Source organism: Crocodylus siamensis, chromosome 3, assembly GCF_052110815.1.
Source record: "Crocodylus siamensis isolate JL-2025a chromosome 3, ASM5211081v1, whole genome shotgun sequence".
Taxonomy (NCBI): domain Eukaryota; kingdom Metazoa; phylum Chordata; order Crocodylia; family Crocodylidae; genus Crocodylus; species Crocodylus siamensis.
Genome location: NC_143397.1, coordinates 214181790 through 214201744, shown reverse-complemented (window position 1 = coordinate 214201744; position 19955 = coordinate 214181790). Strand labels below are relative to the sequence as shown.

The window sequence follows — 19955 nt, the reverse complement described above, 5'->3', positions numbered from 1 at the left end:
AACTCTCATGTTTATTTGGTTTGTTTTGTGTTTCTGGATGAGACTACAGCACTGGACTAACTAGAGCAATTGTTATATTAGCTATTTTAAGTCCCAGTAGCAGTCCAGCAATGCAGCAGGAAGTTCAAAGCTGAACACAGGAGTCGCAGGCAGATGAGCACAGCTGTATGGTATGTGTCACTGCAAACATGTCTGCAGCACCACACATTGCACATTCAGATGTTCTCTGCACTGCAAAGGTGCACTGCCTGTGTGCGCACTGCTCTGCTTTTTCTCCATTTTTTCTCTGCTTTCTATTTCTGTGGATTTTTTTGACCCCCTAGGTATCCGGGGGTCAAAAAAAATCCACAGAAAAAAAAAGCAGAGCAGTGCACATATAGGCAGTGTGCGCTGCTCAAAAGCAGAGCCAGGCTGCCCAGTCATGCTTTGGCTGCCGACCAGGCTCTGTGCTGCAGAATTGCCACTGCGGCAGCTTCAGGAGACCCCCCCAGAACCCCACTGCTGGCCCCAGCCTTCCCTACTGCCCCCAGGGTAACGTGCCATGCGCCAAAGCACATGTGGCATGGGCGTTCCCCAGAGACAAGTAGTGGCACTGCACCTTGCGCCACTGCTACTTGTCCCTGAGAACCAAACATTTATGCTTGTCTGGATGCTAGGCCTGTGCGAGTCAGCAGTGATCTGATCCAGCTTTGGATCTGGCCACTTCGAATGGCCGTGACCCGATCTGGATTTCCAGACCAGGTTTCTGCCTCGATCCAGCTGAAGCAGCTCCCAAGCTTCAGAGCCACCTCAGAGATCCAGCCACAGGGTATAATAGGGAATCAATTAAATATCTATAATGTTCTTGCTTTTTGTCTGATTTGGATGAAACATGCAGGAATGGTAGCCTCTGCTGAGTGCATAAAACCTGCCAAGTTTCAAGAATATTGGTGCAGGGGTTTGGGGGGAACTGTACCTCAAATTCTTGAAAGCCAAACTCATGTCATGGCTGTGTGTTACACCACAGGGAGGTGAAAACTGCAAGGGTGCCGGCTCCTGGTCAGGCCACAAAGTCTGCCAAGTTTCAAGAAGATCGGTGCCAGGGTTTGCGGGGAACTGCCCCTCAAGCTGCGGACAGGCAAAACCCATGACATGGGTGACACCGTGTGTGATAAGGCGCAAGGGGGTGACAGCTGAAGGGATGGTAGGCCCTGCTGCAGCCAGATGCCTGCCAGGTGTCAAGGAGATGGGTGCAGGGTGGCTCCCGGGCCCTGCACTCCTAGCTGCTGACAGACAAAACTGGTGCCATGGATGCTTGTGCAACTGTATCTGTCTCTGTCTTGGGCAGTTGATCGTCTGCTTTGATTCCTTCCTCTCCTTATTCTGGTTTTGTACGTGCTAATTGATGACAATTAATTGGCTACATTAGCTAGGTGTGTGTATTGAGCTGGTCCCTGAGTGAATCATGATTGACTGGTAACTGGCAACACAGTAGTTTCTCAGCCAGGCCTGCAGTAGTGTCTCCAAGGCCCCCGTGACAGGAGTTTTGCTTTCAAGGATTTGGGGTACATTTCCCCCAAAGCTCCTGTACCAATCTACTTGAAACCTGGCAGACTCCATGGCCTCAGCATAGGCTACCATCCCTGCAGTTTTCAGCCCCCTATCTTGTAACGCCTAGACGTGACATGAGTTTTGCTTTCAAGAATTTGGGGTGCAGTTCCCTCAAAATCCCTGCACCGATCTCCTTGAAACTTGGCAGACTTCATGCACCCCACAGACTCTACCATCCCTAAAATTTCATCTGGACATTTTATTTTTTCCCCATTAAACCCTATGGCTGGATCTGGAGGTGGCTCCGAGGCGGCTCTGAAGCCAAAGGAAGTGGCGCTTCCCCCTGGACGTGCTGCTTCTGGCCCCGAAGCATCCGAAGCTTCCCAGACCCAAAGCTCTGCCCAAAGCCTCTCACAGCCCTGCTGGATGCAGCCAGGGACAGCAATTAGACCCCAATGACAGAATCCCATTTTATTTATCCACCTAATGGCAGTTACACAACTATCAAAGTGCTGTTTTTGGCACTTAAACACAATTTTGAATTCTATTTTGTGTTCAGGTACAATAAAATCATCCTGAACAGGAACCTGCCAGAAACAAGGAAGAAGAAGAGGAAGAGGAGGAGGAGAAGGAGGGGGGCCCATACATGTTTTAACTCAACAGCCAAGAAGTAAGGGCATTCACTCAAGGAAGTGGGAGACCCTCTTCACCCAGAAGAGATTTCAGCTGATATTACCTGCTTTCCCGTAGAGTACCCTAGCCACCAAACCCCAGGTCAGGCGCCTTCTGCATCCCTCTCCTAGAAGCTGACCCATTGCACTTTGCATTTAACAGCCACTGAATAAAATGGATGGAGAGTTGTGCAGCATAAAAGTTTCCACCTTACCAGGAGCAAGGACCTATGATAGAACCAAGGGCTCCATCCTTGGTTAGCAGCTCTCTCTACATCACACAACTTTGCTTCTGGCCCTGAATATCTCCCTCTCTCAGCTTCCTAGAGAGACAGCTTCAAGGGGAGCAATGGAGGGGTGCTCAGGGTACTTAATTTTCAGGGATTTATGCATCTTTATACATCATGTATGGTGCCACATATCTGTCTGGCCAGAGTGTAACCCTACTGAGCATGTACAGTAGCATGCTTGCACTTCCCCACTATATCCACAACAGTTTACATACCACAATCCAAAATTCAACAGAAACCAAAATTCCCACAAATGCCCCCAAAATCACATACCTTGCTGAGTAGTTGCTATTTAGGCAGGTAAAGTGAAACAGGCTTTAGCCCCAAGAGCCTACATTTCAATATAGCTGTCACCTCTCTTGGAAAGCTGAACAATTCTTTCATAGTGATATAACATATATTAAACTATGGATTCTGATACTTTTGTCATGCCTCAGATATTGCTAAAGTTTTAGAAATTCATGTAACATTTAGTAAATTCTTACCTTGAGAGATTTTGTAAAGACCAACAGCTATGATTACAATAAGAGCCAGAATTTTTGCGTATGTGAAAAGATCCTGTACTCTGGTTCCCCATTTCACATTGACACAGTTAATAAATGTTATTGAACCTATTGAGAAAACAAATACAGACAAGATGATTGCTGTGAGTTATGCACCGCATTGGTTGTCTTTCAATAAATCATCTGCAGACGAGACATCTACATTTCAGAATTATCTGAACACATCAAAAGCTGTTTCATGAAAGATGAAATGTTTATGGGTTGGGTGCAGGTGGAAAAAAAGTAACACTCTTTAGCTTAACAGTGCACTGGCCTGGGGCGTAGATGATGTGGTCTGAAAAATTGTGCTCTTTATCATGCCGAGCTGGAACTTTTTTATCCCAGGTCAACGTTCTAAACATGAGACTACCCATACACTCCCCATCCAGCCTACAGTACCATCCTCTTTAGGGCAGATATAGAATGAAATCAAATGCTGAAGCCATGAAAGCTGCCAAAAAAACAAAACTGCCATCCTCCACTCAGCTCTACCACTCAGTGCCTAGAAATTTCTGATGGAAAGAAATAAATGCACACCCTTCATTGGGAAGCCTGTCCTATTGCCATGCGTTAGTCATTCCAGCACTCCCAGACCAGACAATCCTCCCTCCAGTCTGAGCTCAGCATGGCAGACAGCCTGCACTCTGGAGGAAAGATCTGGAAAGGAGACAGAGATGAAAGAGCTGCTGTTTATGGGGGGAGCATGTGGATGAGCATTTGTCAGATGGATTATCCATTAGCTCATCCAATCTGTCCTTGCCAAAGCACAGTTTTCCCTATGCTATCCTCTCGAGCACTAAATTTATTTTAAAATGATTCAAGCAATGAGAATACCCTGAGGGGGTTTTCTGAATCTCTTTTGAAGCACACAGGTCTCCCCATTCACCATAATGAATCTCACATGGCCAACTCTGGGCTCTGGACTCCATTCAGAGGACCAGGCACATAAAAGTTAAACACTGTTCACCTCACTTAGAGGTGTCTGAGTCCATTATTGAGTCAAGCCCCATTAAGTGCGCAGAAGGGAGTGGCTGCTCTATCCCAAGGGGTGAATAACCTTATTCCCTGCCCTGGTCATGGAACAATGAAACACATTCGAACTATGTCCTAGTTTTTCAGGATTTTATCTTGTGTATAATCCATACCCCATTTTAGTTTCAAAATGGAAAGAAAACTACTACAGTCTAAACTGCATTTCACTTTAGGAAGTATAATAAAGCTAGCATCTAGTTGTTAGATCCCATTTATACAAACATTTACACAGTGGCTGCAGTTCATGCTCAGAAGCAGACCCCTTTAATGTAACTGTGCTTTCTGGCAGTATAGTGAAACATGCACATGAATGCTTGAGGATTGAGGCCAGATTCACCACTGCTTTTCATGCTGGAATTACACACTAGCAAGTGATTGGAATAATGAGGCAATGGCTCCAGATTTTGGTCTACAAACATATCAGCTCTTACAATGAATTGCTCCAAGACAAATATCAGATTAGGACATAATCTTAAATATCTTTGCTAGTTAAATGATTGCTATAAATCCTGACTTAACAAATGTGGAATGTACAGTAAACTAGTATTTCATTTTCTAGAAGCTGGTAATTTATAGTATTTCTGATTTTTAAGGATAGGGGTATAAAGTAACAACCACTATATATATATACTAGGTTGGTCATTAAATATTTATTTTACATTGTACACTTTGAAGTCTAACATGTACCTTCAGGCAATAAGTCATGATGAATTATCACTTGTAAGAATGAGGTTTTAAACCCTACAAAGCACAAGTATGTGTAGTGCTTGAGCTGTTAAGTATTCTTAAAGTCAATACAATAAGATTTTGGCATGAATTTCCCAGTAAATTGCATTCAATATTTGCCCCTCAGTTCCAAACAAGCTCTCTTTGCTGAAGTGGCTCAATGCCAATTATATCAATTGGATCATTATTTCTGCTAACATTTTTTAGCACTTACAGAGTAGGAATACTTGTGACGACTAAATCATATTCATAATAAGCTATTCATCATTACACACAATAAACTCGGCCAGCTGTGCCAATTATAAACTTGGTTTGTGGTGAAGCAGATCATTTATTGCATGGAACAGTGCCTACCAGCTGCCAGCAGCTCAGGGAAAACTAGCTTACAGCAAACAAAATATCACAGACCTAGCAACTGTGCTCCATAAGGAATACAGCAAAAATTCCCAAGACAAAATTCAAAATGTACTCTTGAAGAAGCTTCTGTATGTGAATATGATTCCCCCACCCCCCAAAATAAGTAGTTCATGGGACAACATTAGGTCAGCTGGGGAGAGAAATTTACATGTAACACTGTATTTACCTGAACTCAAGATGACTTGGATTTTCATGTTAAGAATGTAATTATTGGAGGGTCATCTTAAATTCATCCCCACCACAGCTACAGGGTGGAAAGCAGTGGCAGGGGGCAAACAGTGGGGAAAGCAGTGGCAGGCGGGCAGGCAGCTTGCCCCCTGTTCCCTTGTCTGAGGTCTTGCAACTTGACCCCTGCAGTGCCTGCCACCCTGCCACCAATCCTCTTCACTACTTACCTCCCCCACCACTTACTCCTCCCAGTGCCTGCCGCCTGTAGAGCCTGCCCCCCTTGCCACTTGCCACCCTATGGTTTACCTTATACAGAAGCTCTGGCTCCAGCTCCAGCCTGAACCATGGAGCACATGGTAGCTCTGACCCTGGCTGGGCAGCAGTGGCAGTGATAGCTCCAGCTGTGGCCCAGGCCTTGGATCAAGTTAGAACTGAATCTGGAGCTCGAGCCACAGCAGTTCCTGGGCCACAGTGCAGTCTTCCTGGGCTCCCTCCACCCCATGCTTCATTGCTGCAGTTGGAGCTGGAGTTGCAGCAGCTGCCTGCCTCGGCCGTACTTGAATCCAAGATGAGTTTCTTTTCCCCATGTTGTGGAGGGAACCTTGTCTTGGATTTGAGTTTAGTATATCCTATGGCCCATTCAAACAAGATGTAATCTAATCCGTATGTAAGTTAATCAAGTATATTCGAATGTAACTGGATAATTTAAAAGTTCTTAATGTTAAAGACTATTGATGAGCTCAGTTTAAATTCATGGCTTCTGTTGTTCAGAAGTGAACTTCTTGTCTACCTCAGTAGGGGGAATGGGAAATATAAATAATATTTATATAAAAATCATAGAAGAGATTCTTGCAGAATCCCTGGTATATAAGCACATGAAAATACTACTCCTGTTAATTTACTAGGTGGCATTTGATAATTCTTTTTATTTTGCCTCATGATTAGTGGCCACAGAATCACAGGAAAATAGGTCTTGACGGGAATTCAAATAGCCACCTAGTTTAACACCCTGCTTGAGGCAAGATCTTTCTTGTCTACACGTTCCAGGTCAAATCTTTGTATAACCTGCACCTAACGTCTTCCACTAATAGAATTCACCATATTTATAGTTTTTTTTTTCCATTCCAGTGCTTAACCACACACATAGTTAGAAAGCTCTTTTTAATGTCTACATTAATTTTCCCTGGTTGCAATTCAAGCCTATCATAGTTTGCACTCTTCCCTGTAGATATATAAAAATGTATCACCATATTCTTTATAAGGACCTTTTCATTTGAAGACTCTTAATAAATCCCTCCTTTCTCTCCTGTCCCCTAAATAATCCCAGTTCAGCTCTTCCAACTTTTTCTTCCACCTTTCTAGACCTCTAATATATATATATATTTAACTCTCATGTGGTTTCAATGTTTCCACATCTTTCTTGAAGTGTAGTGTCCCAAACTGGACACAATTCTGCAGCTCCATATCCCTGGAGTAGAACACACATAGCTAATCTTGATGAATAAATGTGAACTAAGGACAAATCTAAAGTATAAAATCAATAACAACCATAAAGTTCATAGTTGGACACTTCCCAATTTTCCGGGCTCAATATTTTGCTTGCATAGTTTTTATTTCTATTTTATTTTTACATTTAATTCTTTCTTCTTTTTTTAAGGGGAGCAAATGGAAGGAATCAAGGTACAATGCTTTGTTCATTTCCACTCCAAGTTCTGACAAGCAGTCACTGATTTATTTGTGAATATTTGGATATTTGAGATCTCAATAGAAGGCCATTGAAATCAACAGGAGTTTTTCCATTGGCTTCAATGGGGTTTTGGATCAGGCCTGTGATCCACACTAAAACAAGGTGGCCTCTTAGCAATTGTAGTTTCTCTCCATCAGAATATTGTACACCTCTACTCCCAAAGCAATATTATCCCCAAAGCAAAAGAATAACCTCTTATAAATTCATCCTTTGTAGAAATCTATTATAGTCACAGAAAGGATTGGGAAGTAAACATCTGAAAAACTTTAATGATCACCTGCAATTCAATTATTCTTAGGAATCACAACTTTACTTACAGATACAAGCAGCTGCGATCAACCTGACCGCGTCATATGGTGGTTCACAGGATGGAAATACTGGTTGAACTATGTAATTAGCAAATGTAATTGCTATTACTGCCTGTGTTGTTGGTTCAATAATTAGCAGGGAAGACCACAGTCTGATAAAAGCTATAAAAGCACCAAAAGCCTCCAGTATATAGGCAAAACTAGCCCCTGACTTCACAATGGATGTTCCTAATTCAGCATAACATAAAGCTCCAAACAATGAAAAGATCCCACCAATAGCCCAAAGGACTAGTGAGAGTCCATAGGAGCCACTGTACATTAGAACGCCTTTGGGTGAAACAAAGATTCCAGAGCCAATCATGTTCCCTACTATCAAAGAGACACCATTCAGCAAAGTAATTTCTTGCTTCATCTTCATTTTTCCTTCCACGTTTTCCGCCACATTGTCCATTTCAGGCATTCCATTCTTGGAGGTGGTCTTTTTATTGCAGCATACTGTCCAGCGGCCTGTCATTTTCACTTATCATTACCTGAAAAGAACAGCAGAGTGATCATTTTTGTAGTGCATATTGCAAAAGGGAGGAAATATACATGATGAATCAAATGCCTCTCTAAATTCATGGCAAATAGGTGTTGGCAGCACAAAATCCTTCATTGTGATTGGTACTTATTGGTAGCAAGGAATGAATGGACATATAAACTGAATTACTCTCTCACCCCTTTTGTCTTCTATGCCAGGATATAGCACACTGGGAAGGAAAAAGTCCTGTCCATTTTGTAATTAATGGATGATTATGTGAGTTTATTGTTTCTGACTACGTATCTTGAACTTTTCATGCACTCTGAGCTTACCTCTTATTAAATATTTTATACAGTCTATAAACCTACATTAAGTGTAACATCCATAATAGCAGAATGAAGGAAGAAATACCAGATTGTCAAGAAAAAACAACATGTTTTAATATAGCTAAAGTACCACAGATACCTTTTAGCTTACACCACTCCATAAAAACTTTGTTTAGTTTCCCTGCCTCTCACAAAACATACCTGTTTACAACCCAGAGTAGAGAACAAGATAGAAAAGACACAGATGGATTAGAAGTGTTACAAATCTAGATAGTGCTATTACAAATGTAATAAAGCAGAAAGGGAGGTCACTGAAGGGAGAAGTAAGAGGAGTAGTGAGAGAGGGAAAAGGAAGATGAACTGAAAACTGAGCTGAAGGGGGTAGTTAATTCAGGTTAATTCAGGGATTTGAAAAGGAGTTTGAGGTTGTTAAAGATTTTAGCTGTTCTTAGAAGTGAGGTCCCTGTAGCAATGAATAACACATCCTGTTTAGCTATTAATCTTGCAATCCTTCTGCATAAGAGACACTAACATGTGCATGGACTGCATTTTGAACAGTGTGTTCCTGGAACAGTTTATGTGGCAGAGTCCAAAAAGACACATGTTTGTAAAGAGCTTCAGCTTCACATATAACTTGCCTTCCACCCTCCCACCAGTCTACCCATGGCCAGTGCTTTCTCTCTGCCCCGGAACATCCTGAGTCTTGGACTTAGAAATTTGGAAAAATGTAAACACTGTGCAATGCTATAATTTCTGGATGCCTCAAGTGACAGAATATAACACTACTAACATCATCTTCAGGAGCCATTGACTCTCTATTAGAGTTTGCCAACAGCTGAACAAACTGCATCAAATTTAAAATGACCAAGGGAAATATAAATACAGCACAACAAATCTTGATGGGCATTAAATTGTATCTATACAATTGTCAGCATAACTGGGTCACAATGCTATTTGAGGCTTCTAAGGTGATTCTGTACTAATAATTTTTCTGTGGAAAATTTAGGCTGAAGCTGCACTGTGATAGACACCATGCTAACAGATGGTTGCTACACCCAAATCTTTATAATCCTAATATAAACTGATTTATCCTAATGTTGGTGAATGGCACTGGCATTGATTGTTACCTAAATGTGACAATTATATAAAAACAGACACTACCATCATTGTGGCATCTGCGCAGATTAAATTGTTCATGACAGAAAGAACACTCACTTAGTGTGTATATTATGTACAACAGTCTTCCCAATATTCATAAAATATTATTAAGATTCAAAATTAAGCATATGTTTCAGGAAATTCCAGAATCAAAGTTGTGAACTGGTTGTTTTGGGAATTTAACTGGGAAGTGCTTACTAATTTCTACTGAGAATTTTGAAGGCTTGGAACTTGATCAAATTTGGTGAGGTTTTCATAGATAAGTCACACACTTCCTAGCTTAGTTTAATACAGTATAACCTCATAAATCTGGCATGCTTGGGACTGAGCATCTTCCAGAAATTTAAAAATTCCAGATTTTTTAAACCAGAGCAGCAGCTGGTCATGAAGCAGCGGCTACACGCAGAACAGCGCTACAGGGTGGTGGATGATGACGACAGCCATGCATGCAAGCTTCCCTTTTTGCTGCTCTGGGACTGGCCACTGCTACTCCCTGATGTAGTGTACTTTTACAAAGTGCTGGATTTTTGAGCATTCAGGATTTTTGATATCTGGATTTATGAGGTCATACTGTATTCAGCCGAATTTCAAGTTCCTGATCTAGTTCACCTGGCACTACAGCGTCTCAAAGTTTTTTAACATAGACCTATTATGGGCTTTTTTCCATTTTTAAAAAAAAGAAAAAAACCCCTTACTTCAGGTCTGAAAGATGAAACATTTTAAGCCCAAATAATTAAAACTTGGTGATGGCTAAGACCCAGCTTTCAGCTGCTGATCAATGAGAAAAAGCTGGGATACTTTAGTATGCTATGAGCCCTACCTAGAGCAACTCAGTTATAGTTATGGACTAAGCCAGGGGCATGCAATTATTTGGGCCCATGGGCCACATAGACAGTTCTGGGGATCTGTCACAGGCCAGTTATCACCCCCCACCAACCCTGCGGCTCTTCCCTGCCACTGTAACCAGCACCTAGCAGCAGCTGAGTGCACAGCAACACCTCCAGCCCTGGCCACCCTGCGTGCAGTCCAGACTTACACCGGCTGGAATGGATGAGCTCTGGACCAGCTGGAACCTGTGTGCGCAGCCCTAACCTCAGCCTGCTCTGTGCCTACTTCAGACCACGTGCCCTTGCTGAGCAGCAGCAGCAGCAGCAGTGGCAGATGAGCAGAAGCTGTTGCTACATGCAGGGGAAAAAGTGTCCACCACTTGCTGCTGCTGGGTCCTTCTTGCTGCAGCTGCCTGGAGCCCACACGTGGGCTGCCCTGCAGCTCTTCTTCGCCACCATCACCGCTGCCTCTGGGCTGCCCAGCAGAGCAGTAGTGGCAGTGGAGGGGAACCACAGAGTAGCCTGGGTGTGGCTCTGGGGGGCTGCAGCAAGAAGGGCCCAGCAGTGGTGAGGGGTAGGCGGCTGCTTTTCCTAGCAGCAGCTTCTGCCCAGCCATCACTGCCATCACCACTGCTAGGCACGGGTTGGGTGGTCTGTAACAAGCATGGGGTGAGCCGGAGTCAGGGCTGTGCATGCGGGTTCCCACCAGTACCATAGGGCTGGGGCCAACAGTGGCAGCACCTGGAAGGAGCTGCTGCCACGTGGGCTGCCTAGAAATGCAGTTCAGCTGCAGAGCTTACCCAGTGTGATGCACCACAGGCTGGTGTCAGGTGCTACTGAGGGGCTGAGGGGCCTAGGGCGGGCTAGACAAAGTCCATCCATGGGCCAGATCTGGCCCATGGACTGTATTTTGCCCACCCCTGGACTAAGCAGATGTTTGACAAAAAGGCAGATGTTTGAGGCAACAACGGTGCCTGGGTTTAAAACATCTTTTCAACAGTTCTCAAAACTACCTATGTAGGGATACATGTGGGGAGTGCCTCAGCTATTAAAACCATTCACAGGAAAAGCAGCAATATAGAATTGAAAGGGATTTATAATACTAGAACCAGGAGTTTAAACTGCATCATGCAGCAGATAAGAGGCCAGTGGTGTTTCCCAAAGACAGACATCATTTGCTGAAATTCATGCATTAGTTTAATGCATACAGGCACTAGTATTCTGCTCTAAAGCTTAGGAGTACTCTTTCAAACTAGCCACACTGCAGAAGTTCAGCTTTAAGGCTCAAAGCTATATGTGCAGATACAGAAGGACCCAGATAATTCATAACCAGGTGGCTCTGCAATCCAGCTTCAAAAGAGGCTGCTTCTCTGATCAGCTGGAGCTCATCAGTGGTTTTACACAATTGATTGGAGAAGTGGCTTGAAATAAAAGCCACAGTAAACATCTAGGCCACCTCAATTGTCCTGTATTTCTATCTGCTGTAGGTATATAAGCCCCTAGCTGGTTTGTAAATTGGGGAACTCAAGGTTGGATGGATGGTCCAAAAACCTTCCCCAAACTACATGGATCTGGAAAGAGGCAAACACCAGATGGAATCACAAACCCTACCATTTCCTTTAGTATGTTTCTCTTGGCCAACCAATATCTCTCTCAGAGCCTCAGTCACTTCATTTTCACACATGGTTCACTCTCTTCTAGGAGGTTAAGGAAGCAGAACGCAGTGGGTCCATACTGATGGAACTATGGCCTCAAATGCATCGGGCTTTCTCCTCTGAATACTAAATAGCAGGAGTGTCAAACTCACTCTGTGCCCTGGATTAGATCCAAACCATGGGGCTCCTCTTGGGCCTGACCTGCAGAAAGAGCCAACCCTAGCAGGGTGTGGGGCCTGGGGCAAATCAGCCTATGTGGGGCCCCTTTAACACTGCATGGGGCCATGGGACCCCCCCAAAGGCAGGGCGCAGCAGTGCCGTAGCAATTAAATTTGGTGCTCGGGGCAAAGAAGGTCCCACACACCCTGGATGAGCCACTCTTCAGTGGACATGAAGCCAGCAGGGTGTGGTGAGTGGTCAGACACTTCTTCTATGGCGTGGGGCTGAGCTGCCAGCTACAGGCAGGCCCCGCGGCCGCTCTGCAGGGCCCCCCAGTGCATGGGGCTTGGGACGTTTGCCTTGATTCGCCCTACTCAAGAGACAGCTCTGCTTGCAGCCCAAGCAGTAGCTAGGGTGGAGTCAGTGGCAATGGGATGGAGGCACTAGTGGTGGCAGGGCAAGCAGCTGCTTGTTGTGGCAGGGTTGACACAAGCAGCAATGCCAGTAGTGCCGAGTGACTGCAGGCCAAGAAGCCCTCAACACAGCCCTCACTCACTCCTCTGCCACTGAGGGCCATGTTCAGTGGGACCCCAGATTCTTCAGCAGGTCCCACACCCAGCTGGCCACAGCCCCAAATTCCCTAACTTGCCAGTAATCCAGTGGGCCAAGAGTCACTCTGTAGGCCAAATTCAGCCCAAGGGCTGTATGTTTGACAGCCCTGCTATATAGGATGCTGTCTGAAAAGGATATGTAAAACCCCTCTGTATCACAGTCTGCTTAACTGGTAACAAGATGCTTTTCAAGACAGCACTCACTACAGACTATAAACCAAAGTGCTTTGTTACACAAGGGAGAGAAACAGAAGGGAAACTTGCTAATTAAAGACAGGAGATAATATGGGACAGAAGGTCCCCAGTAAAGGACATCCTTTGCCACCTATGTTTGCGCTTAGACACCTAATATCTCATCATGCTTAAGTCCCTGGAAAACCATTAATGGAAAAGGTGGCTTGGTCATCTTCCTTTCTGTTGTGACTTCATTTAAGGCCAAGATGGCAGTGTATTACAAATATAGATGTGTCAATGGATTTTCAGGGACTTCATTTAGGCAACTCATTGGACTAGGATTTGGCCTTTGGTTTATAAACTCTTCAGGGCAGGGATATTCAAAGCATTTACCATAGGTCTGGGCACTCTGTAATAATACATAATAGCTTTACAGATTCACAAAAGTTTAGGGATGGAAGGGACCTCATGAAATCATCAGGTCCAGCCCTGAGCAGGAAAGACTGCAGGGGTCAAATAACCCCAGCAAGGTATGCGTCCAGACTCCTTTTGAAGATCTCCAAGGTAGGTGCCTGCACCACCCCTTGGGGAGTCTATTCCAGAGTCTGGTCACACGAACAAGGGGATGCATTCAACCTGTTCCAAGTGATCAAATAGCGCTTGGTCAGGGAAGTGTGACATTCTTGCAAGTGGTCATTTAGACTGAGATTTTCAAAGGGGTGTGAGGGAACTGGGTTTAGTGGAAGTTAGCTGCTGCTTTCCTTAGGGCCGCTTGAAATTCCTGATTTTAATGGAGGGTGGAATGTAAGGCTGTGCTGTCCAACATCTAAGTTGGTGGCTACATGCTCTGCAGGCCACATGAACCACACAAGAGTGAGGCAGTATCTTCCCCAGGCTGCATGCTATGTGGACATTTCCCATGGCACCACACTTGCAAAGGTGCTTCCCACCCACTGCTGCACTGTGCACCTGTGCAGCCCTGGTTTTACCCTCAGCTGCCTGTGCCATGCCACACCTTCCTAGGGCAGGGATAGGCAGCAGCAACATGAGGAAGGAGGGGAGTCTGGAGACTCTGGGACCCTAACAGCTGCAGTGATACAGGGAGAGGTGGCTTGATGGGAGCTGCAATGCAACTCCTCCCAGGCTGCATGCAGCCTGAAGGCTGCCAGTTGGAGAGTCCTCATCTAAGGCAACCAAGGATGTAGAGCACCTCCCATGCAGTGTTGACGCCCTGAGCCGCTACTGATTTCAGTGGAAGCTCAGGGCAAAGGGTACCTTGGAAGGTCAGACCTGAAAAAGCTGAAGAGCTGATGACATGTTTATTCTTATTTTTATATCATCTAAAATAATTTCATCTTTTTTTTTAAAAGATGCTTTTAGCTCAATAGGTATGTTTGGCTGTCTACCATTAAACATCCCAAATCAGAGACTTCTGCTGTATCACACATGAAGTTGCCAACAGATCTGATGACAACAAATGCTTTCCAGTTCCAAATAGAAAGAAAATGATATAAAACCCCTATGGTTTTATAACCATTTCCCCTATGGTTGTTTAGTAGGTTTAGAAAGCTATTTTAAAAGCCATCACAATGTCTCTAAGTCCAATGGAGTAGATTATGATTTAAAACTACAGAAACATCTTTAAGGCATGCATAGGTATACTTATGTTTGGTAGGAAATAAACAAACTGACATTAGATGAACCATGGCTGTCAAAATCCTACTGTGCAGGTCATACTTTTAAACATTACCAGGGAGCATGAGCTACAACAGACTCTAAATGAAGCATTCATGGCATGATCATTGCTGACCACATGACAGGCAAACAAAACAAGATTATGCACTGGGAAAAAGCTATACGCAAACTAAAGTTCAGCTAGGAAAACAGATGTCTTCTAAAGGGAACACCTATCTATTTGGTAGGAAATTTACCACAGGTAGGAAGGGTTATACTTTTAAAAATATGCCACAATATAATGCTTAATGTTTTCCTACGTGAATGCTAGGCTTAAAAGGCTACTTTTTTTAAACATGACATTATATGCTCTATCCCTGCTTTATTGTCACTACCATGAAGGACAAAGAGAAACTGTTTCTGTAAAAAAGGAAGGAAAAGTAGAGAAGGAAAAGTAGAAACTTACCAATATACAGTCGATGTACTCCTTCCTTTAGGGTAAAGGCATCTATAAATTAAAGAACTGAGGCACGACCCATCTAACTTCCATCTGCTTCTATACAAGTATGCATCTGGTTGACTGAGATTGTAAGTGATATAAATACAAATAGACCTCTCTCACTCTCTGCCCCCTCCCCCTTTTTCTCAGGTTCAGTTTAGCCTTGCCTTCAGATGCTATTTTTGTTACTAAAATCAACAACAGCCAGCAGGAGAGAGGATCTGACTTCTGGCATGTGATTCCTCCAAACAACCCAGGTTATCAGCCTGCAGAGGCAGGCGGTGTAAAGATCAGATGCCCTGTTATTGCTGAGAATGCTCTGCTGGACGAAAGTTGTTTTTGTATTCCTTGCTTCACAGGTTGTGGAAAACAAGGATCTTGTCCAAAGGTGACAAAAAGAACATCTTTAAAACAAATGTAATAGTATTTATTCTTGTCTTCTTTACTGAAAATGATCCCAGCGAGCCTTCCAAAACAACGTGCTAGTGGAAAAGTCATGGAAGGGCCAGATAAAAACTTCTGTTTACTGTGTGGGTGGGGAGAGAGGCTGATCCCCTGAGTACTTGGTATGCTAGCTGGCAGAATGAAACAGGTTATTAAAAACACAGCTTCCTCTTTATTATGCATTCATATTCATCTATCCTGTTACTTTTCACTGGTCCACCTTATCAATTCTAACAATTGTTAAACTACTTTAAACCACTCTGAGCATCTGTGCACCTCTTGTTTTAGTTATGCCTGCTTTTGTTTCATCCAAGATATTAAAATAAGTAAAGCAAGAAAACACTTACCTAGGGGGCTCAGATTTGTCTTCTGTAGTTCAATAGTGGCCTCTTTATAAAGTGCTCATGGAAAACAAGGGCTGCGATGAAGCAAGATACAAGATCTAGCCAAAAAGGCCAACCAAGGAAACACCCCGCAAATATTGTTTGTTGAGCAGAATGGTAAGTTAATGAGTGCAAGAGCACTAACTTGGTATTCTTGTTTCTTATGATGAACCAACTTACTGGGAGGCCAATGGGAGGGTGAAAAGTCTGTACTTGGAAGTCAAAGGGCATTTGGAAGGAGCTGATAAAGCAGATCAAGTGTCTTTGGCCACTGGACTGAGTCAAAGCAACTGATAATGGGGATTCATAGGAATGCAGCTAATTTGAGTAGAACAATAAAGTACTTGAATTAAAATGTGGCAATTTTTACTCATACCTTCACAGCCTCATTAAACCACTAACACAGAAAGCATAATGGTCAGCTTGTATTATATTACATTACAAATAATAACAAAATTGTATTCAACAAAGCTGGTGATGCTCCTGAGTTTTTTTCTTTTGAAAATACTCTCATGAAAAACAAGTTTCCTATGACATATTATGGCATATTTCTCAAAGAAAATACTATTCAGGTTGGAACAAGTTTATAACAAATGTGACATTGCAATGGTTGCACTACTTAAAAGCAAGCTTAAAGGAAATCAGCACATGCCAATCTTTTTAAACAAATACTTTTCAAGCTGATGAACTGCCAGTTTCTATTCATCAAGTTTTTTTAAAGTTTGCTAATGATAGTGTGGAGACTTGTACGGGTTGCACAATTGTAGCTGACAGTATCTTGAGTTACACAAGTCTCTGGTAACATATGCTACAGTATATCAAGAGTTTTTTTGGCAACAGAATTGTTTTGTAGGCATGTTGTTTGTTCTCTATAAAAAAAAGTCAGCCCCATCTTGTATTATTCCTTAACGAGCAAAACTGTTAACTTTTCATTTTGCCAGAGCTGTGTAAACAGACTTTAGCATAACTGAGAATCAGGCGTTTAAACTTGATTGAATGTTTAGCTATTTTCTCAGTTCAGTTTTGCACTTACTTCCAAACTGAATGCCTGTTAGAGAGCTCTTTATTATAAGAAATCTTTTTTCATACAAGTGTTTAGCATTTATGAGCATATTATGAGTATTATAAGATTATTTCAAACATGCATACTCAAAATTTGCCCTCCATTTGCCTTCAGTATGAGTTGCAGGGGAAATTATTTCTCACCCTTATAAAACAATTTAAAAAAATGAACTCCACAAAACCTCCTATATTTATGTTGCAGCAGTCCAACCCAGGCAGCAGTTTAGATTACTCACAAAGATAATTTTTATTCATTTTTTGCTGGCTTGTGCAACTCTTATCTTTAATCCAATTTTTCAATTGCAACAGCTGTAGACTACTCTTGCCTATCTCGTGCATTATAGCTATCCAGACTCATGTTTGCTTTTGCAGAGATGAAGAACAGAATAATGTTTGCCTTAATAAACACTCCCATATTTTTTTCTATGCTTGCTTATACAACTGCTGCTGCTCAAGAGAGCTCCCTTGATACTTTGCTCCTGAAGCAGTGTTCTAGATCACGCTAAAAGTCGTGTGTGCTAAAGTCTCGTCCACACATGCTAACCCCTACTCAGCTAGTGGTGTGGCTGCACCAGTACCAACCCCTTAAAAACAGAGAAGAGCAAGGTAATTTGGTGATCCCCAGTTAACCAGTGCAGGTTCCCACATGTCCCTGTCTATGCCTGGGGACTGTCTCTGAGCATTTTTACAAAATTACTATATGCAGAATTAGGCCTTGTCCGCTCAAAGCTTACTTTCGACTGAACCATCTGAGTCACCCCTGCAGGAATGCCTGGTGTGCTAGTGTGTTGGGTTTTTCTAAATATCAAGTTCTCATTGAATTCAACAGCAGTTTGCCCAGGTAAGGATATCAGGGTTTGGCCCAGGAGCAGTTAAGATTAAAAAGTCTTTCAGATCTTTATTCGGGAAAATCCCTGGATGCTAACTAGTTCTGTTTAGCCCTTCAACTTCAGAAGGACTTGTTCCTAGAAAGAGGAGGGGGTACTAAAATGCTAGGGTATATATTCCTGGCTGTTCAAGGTTTTTAATTTAAGAGCTGAGTGAAAAATGTGCTGGACAGCTACACTTAGAAGATGTCCGAAATAAGTCCCCGGGACAGACATACGTTTAGAGAGGGATCTTCCTCCGTTACGCAGCGCAGGTGCTGTTAAACAGGGCAGGATTACCTGTGGAATCTTGCTGTAGGTTTAAAAGCGGTCATTCCAAAAGGTAAATCCAACTGACTGCTGCTGGTTACTTCTGAGCTCCCTCTGGTCTCTCTGAGGGCAGCCCCAGGGTGTCACGTCTCCTGCTTTCACTATGCTAGGGCTGAGATGCTGCAATTCTGGCTGTGGGTCAGGCCGTGTCAGCCAAGCTTACCCATCAGGTTTGAGCATTTAGAAGAAAGGGCTTCAAAACCCCAGTATACACCTCTTAAAGGCTTATTAGGCTTGGGACCTGCCAAATGGAATTGAAACAGGTGTCTGAAGGACTGTCTGAAGCACAACTTCCTCTCTTCATTGCTGGCCTTTTTGTATTTCCTAGAGCTCTTACAACTCTGTGCATCCCTGGGCCTTTGGATACCTCTATCTTAAATGCTTGCCTGCTATGGCTTATCCTCTTTAATGCCTCAAATCCCACAATTAAGCCAAGCCAGCATATTCATCCAGTAAACATTCCCATAACCAGATCACATCCTTTACACAAATTGTTACCAAGCAGCTCCAGTTCCTTTACAGATCCAGCCCTGACTGGGGGGGAGGGGGAGGGGAGGGTTTAAAATCTCATTTGAAATGACCTTTCAGAGACCATGGGGGTGCCCACTCTGTGCTAAGTACTTTCCTAGCCTCAAACACCTTGCAGTCTGTTGCCTTTCAGGAAGAGCCAATCTGAAGTTAAAACTGTACCTGCCAAACTGTTTCTCAGCGCCTTTGTAATCCCATCCTCTGGGCTCATACCAGAGTTGTTTCTTTTTCAATTCTTGACTGGCAAAACAGTGAGCAGGGGGTTGGGAGTGTAAGGGAGGCGGGGGGCAGAACTGAAGTTTAACCTTCTGCCCAGCCTGAGCTACAGTTTACCGTCCCATGCGACACTCGCTCTAGAACCAGACAGAGCAGGTGCCAGAACCTATCCCCAAGGCACAGCAGATGCTTTCCTCACTTCCCTAAACCTTTTACAAGTAGAGTGCTGTCAGAAACTGCGAAATACATGTTCATAGATTCATGGATGTTAGGGGCTGGAAGGGACCTTACAAGATCATCGGTTCCAGCCTCCCTGCCATAGGCAGGAGAGACTGCTGGCATCAGATGACTCCAGCAAGGTGGTTATTGATCATGAAGTATCAGCTACCATGAAAAGCAACATCCTGATGACGGGTGGGGAATAAGTACGTGGCAATAGAGCATTACTAAGTATTAAAATCCTACTTTAAGTCAGATTGCTTCAGGATAATCTCAGAGTAAGACAGGAAAAAACTGTATCTCCATCTTCATCCTCCCCCCATGCCATTAAGTACCATCAGGCTTTTGACTACATGAATGTATACATTCCTAGATCCTCTGCCTGTCATTTCCATATATTAGGACACTGAGTTAAAAGTTTGCTCATCTTTCTACCAATGCCCTGCAGCGAGACTCCCGCCAAAGCTGCCAGGGCTGGCCCTCTTGTCTGTAAGTCTGTTCTAAAGATTCTTCTTTCATTTTATTTCTTTTCAGTAAAGCCAATGAACCAGATAAACAGCCCTAAATCCTTAAAAGCAGACCTACAAACTCTCTCCCTATTTTCCAAGCATGAATGTTACCTATTATCAACTGGAAACTCTATAATGCTCTAAAGTGTATCAATTTAGATAAAAACATTGTTGATCACATGCCTATGGCAACTCCCCCCCCCCAAAAAAAAGCCCCCCAAAAAACCCCAAACAAACCAACAAACCAAAAGCCCAAAAAACCGGACACAGGCTTGTCGTCAGGGTTTTTTTTTAAGATACTGGGAATGGATATATTACTCTAAGAGAAATTAAATCACAATTAATCATAAAAGTTAAGACCTTA

At 43.3% G+C, this 19955-nt stretch overlaps 1 protein-coding gene across 2 annotated transcripts in view; it reads right to left on the bottom strand.

Annotated features, from left to right (window-relative positions):
* Nucleotides 1-15983, bottom strand: part of LOC149869428 (Y+L amino acid transporter 2-like) — a 36135-nt gene extending 20152 nt beyond the window's left edge. Inside the window, exons 1-3 of one of the 2 annotated variants that reach the window (XM_090040281.1) lie at nt 15826-15983; nt 7441-7961; nt 2977-3102 (exon numbers count right to left, since the gene is read on the bottom strand). In XM_090040281.1, coding sequence (XP_089896407.1) covers nt 2977-3102; nt 7441-7945 — 631 coding nt within the window. In that variant the 5' untranslated portion in view covers nt 7946-7961; nt 15826-15983. Of the gene's footprint in view, nt 1-2976; nt 3103-7440; nt 7962-15001; nt 15492-15825 lie in introns of those variants that run through there. The other variant, XM_090040280.1, reaches the window with a different exon arrangement.
* Between the last annotated feature and the right edge of the window lie 3972 nt (nt 15984-19955).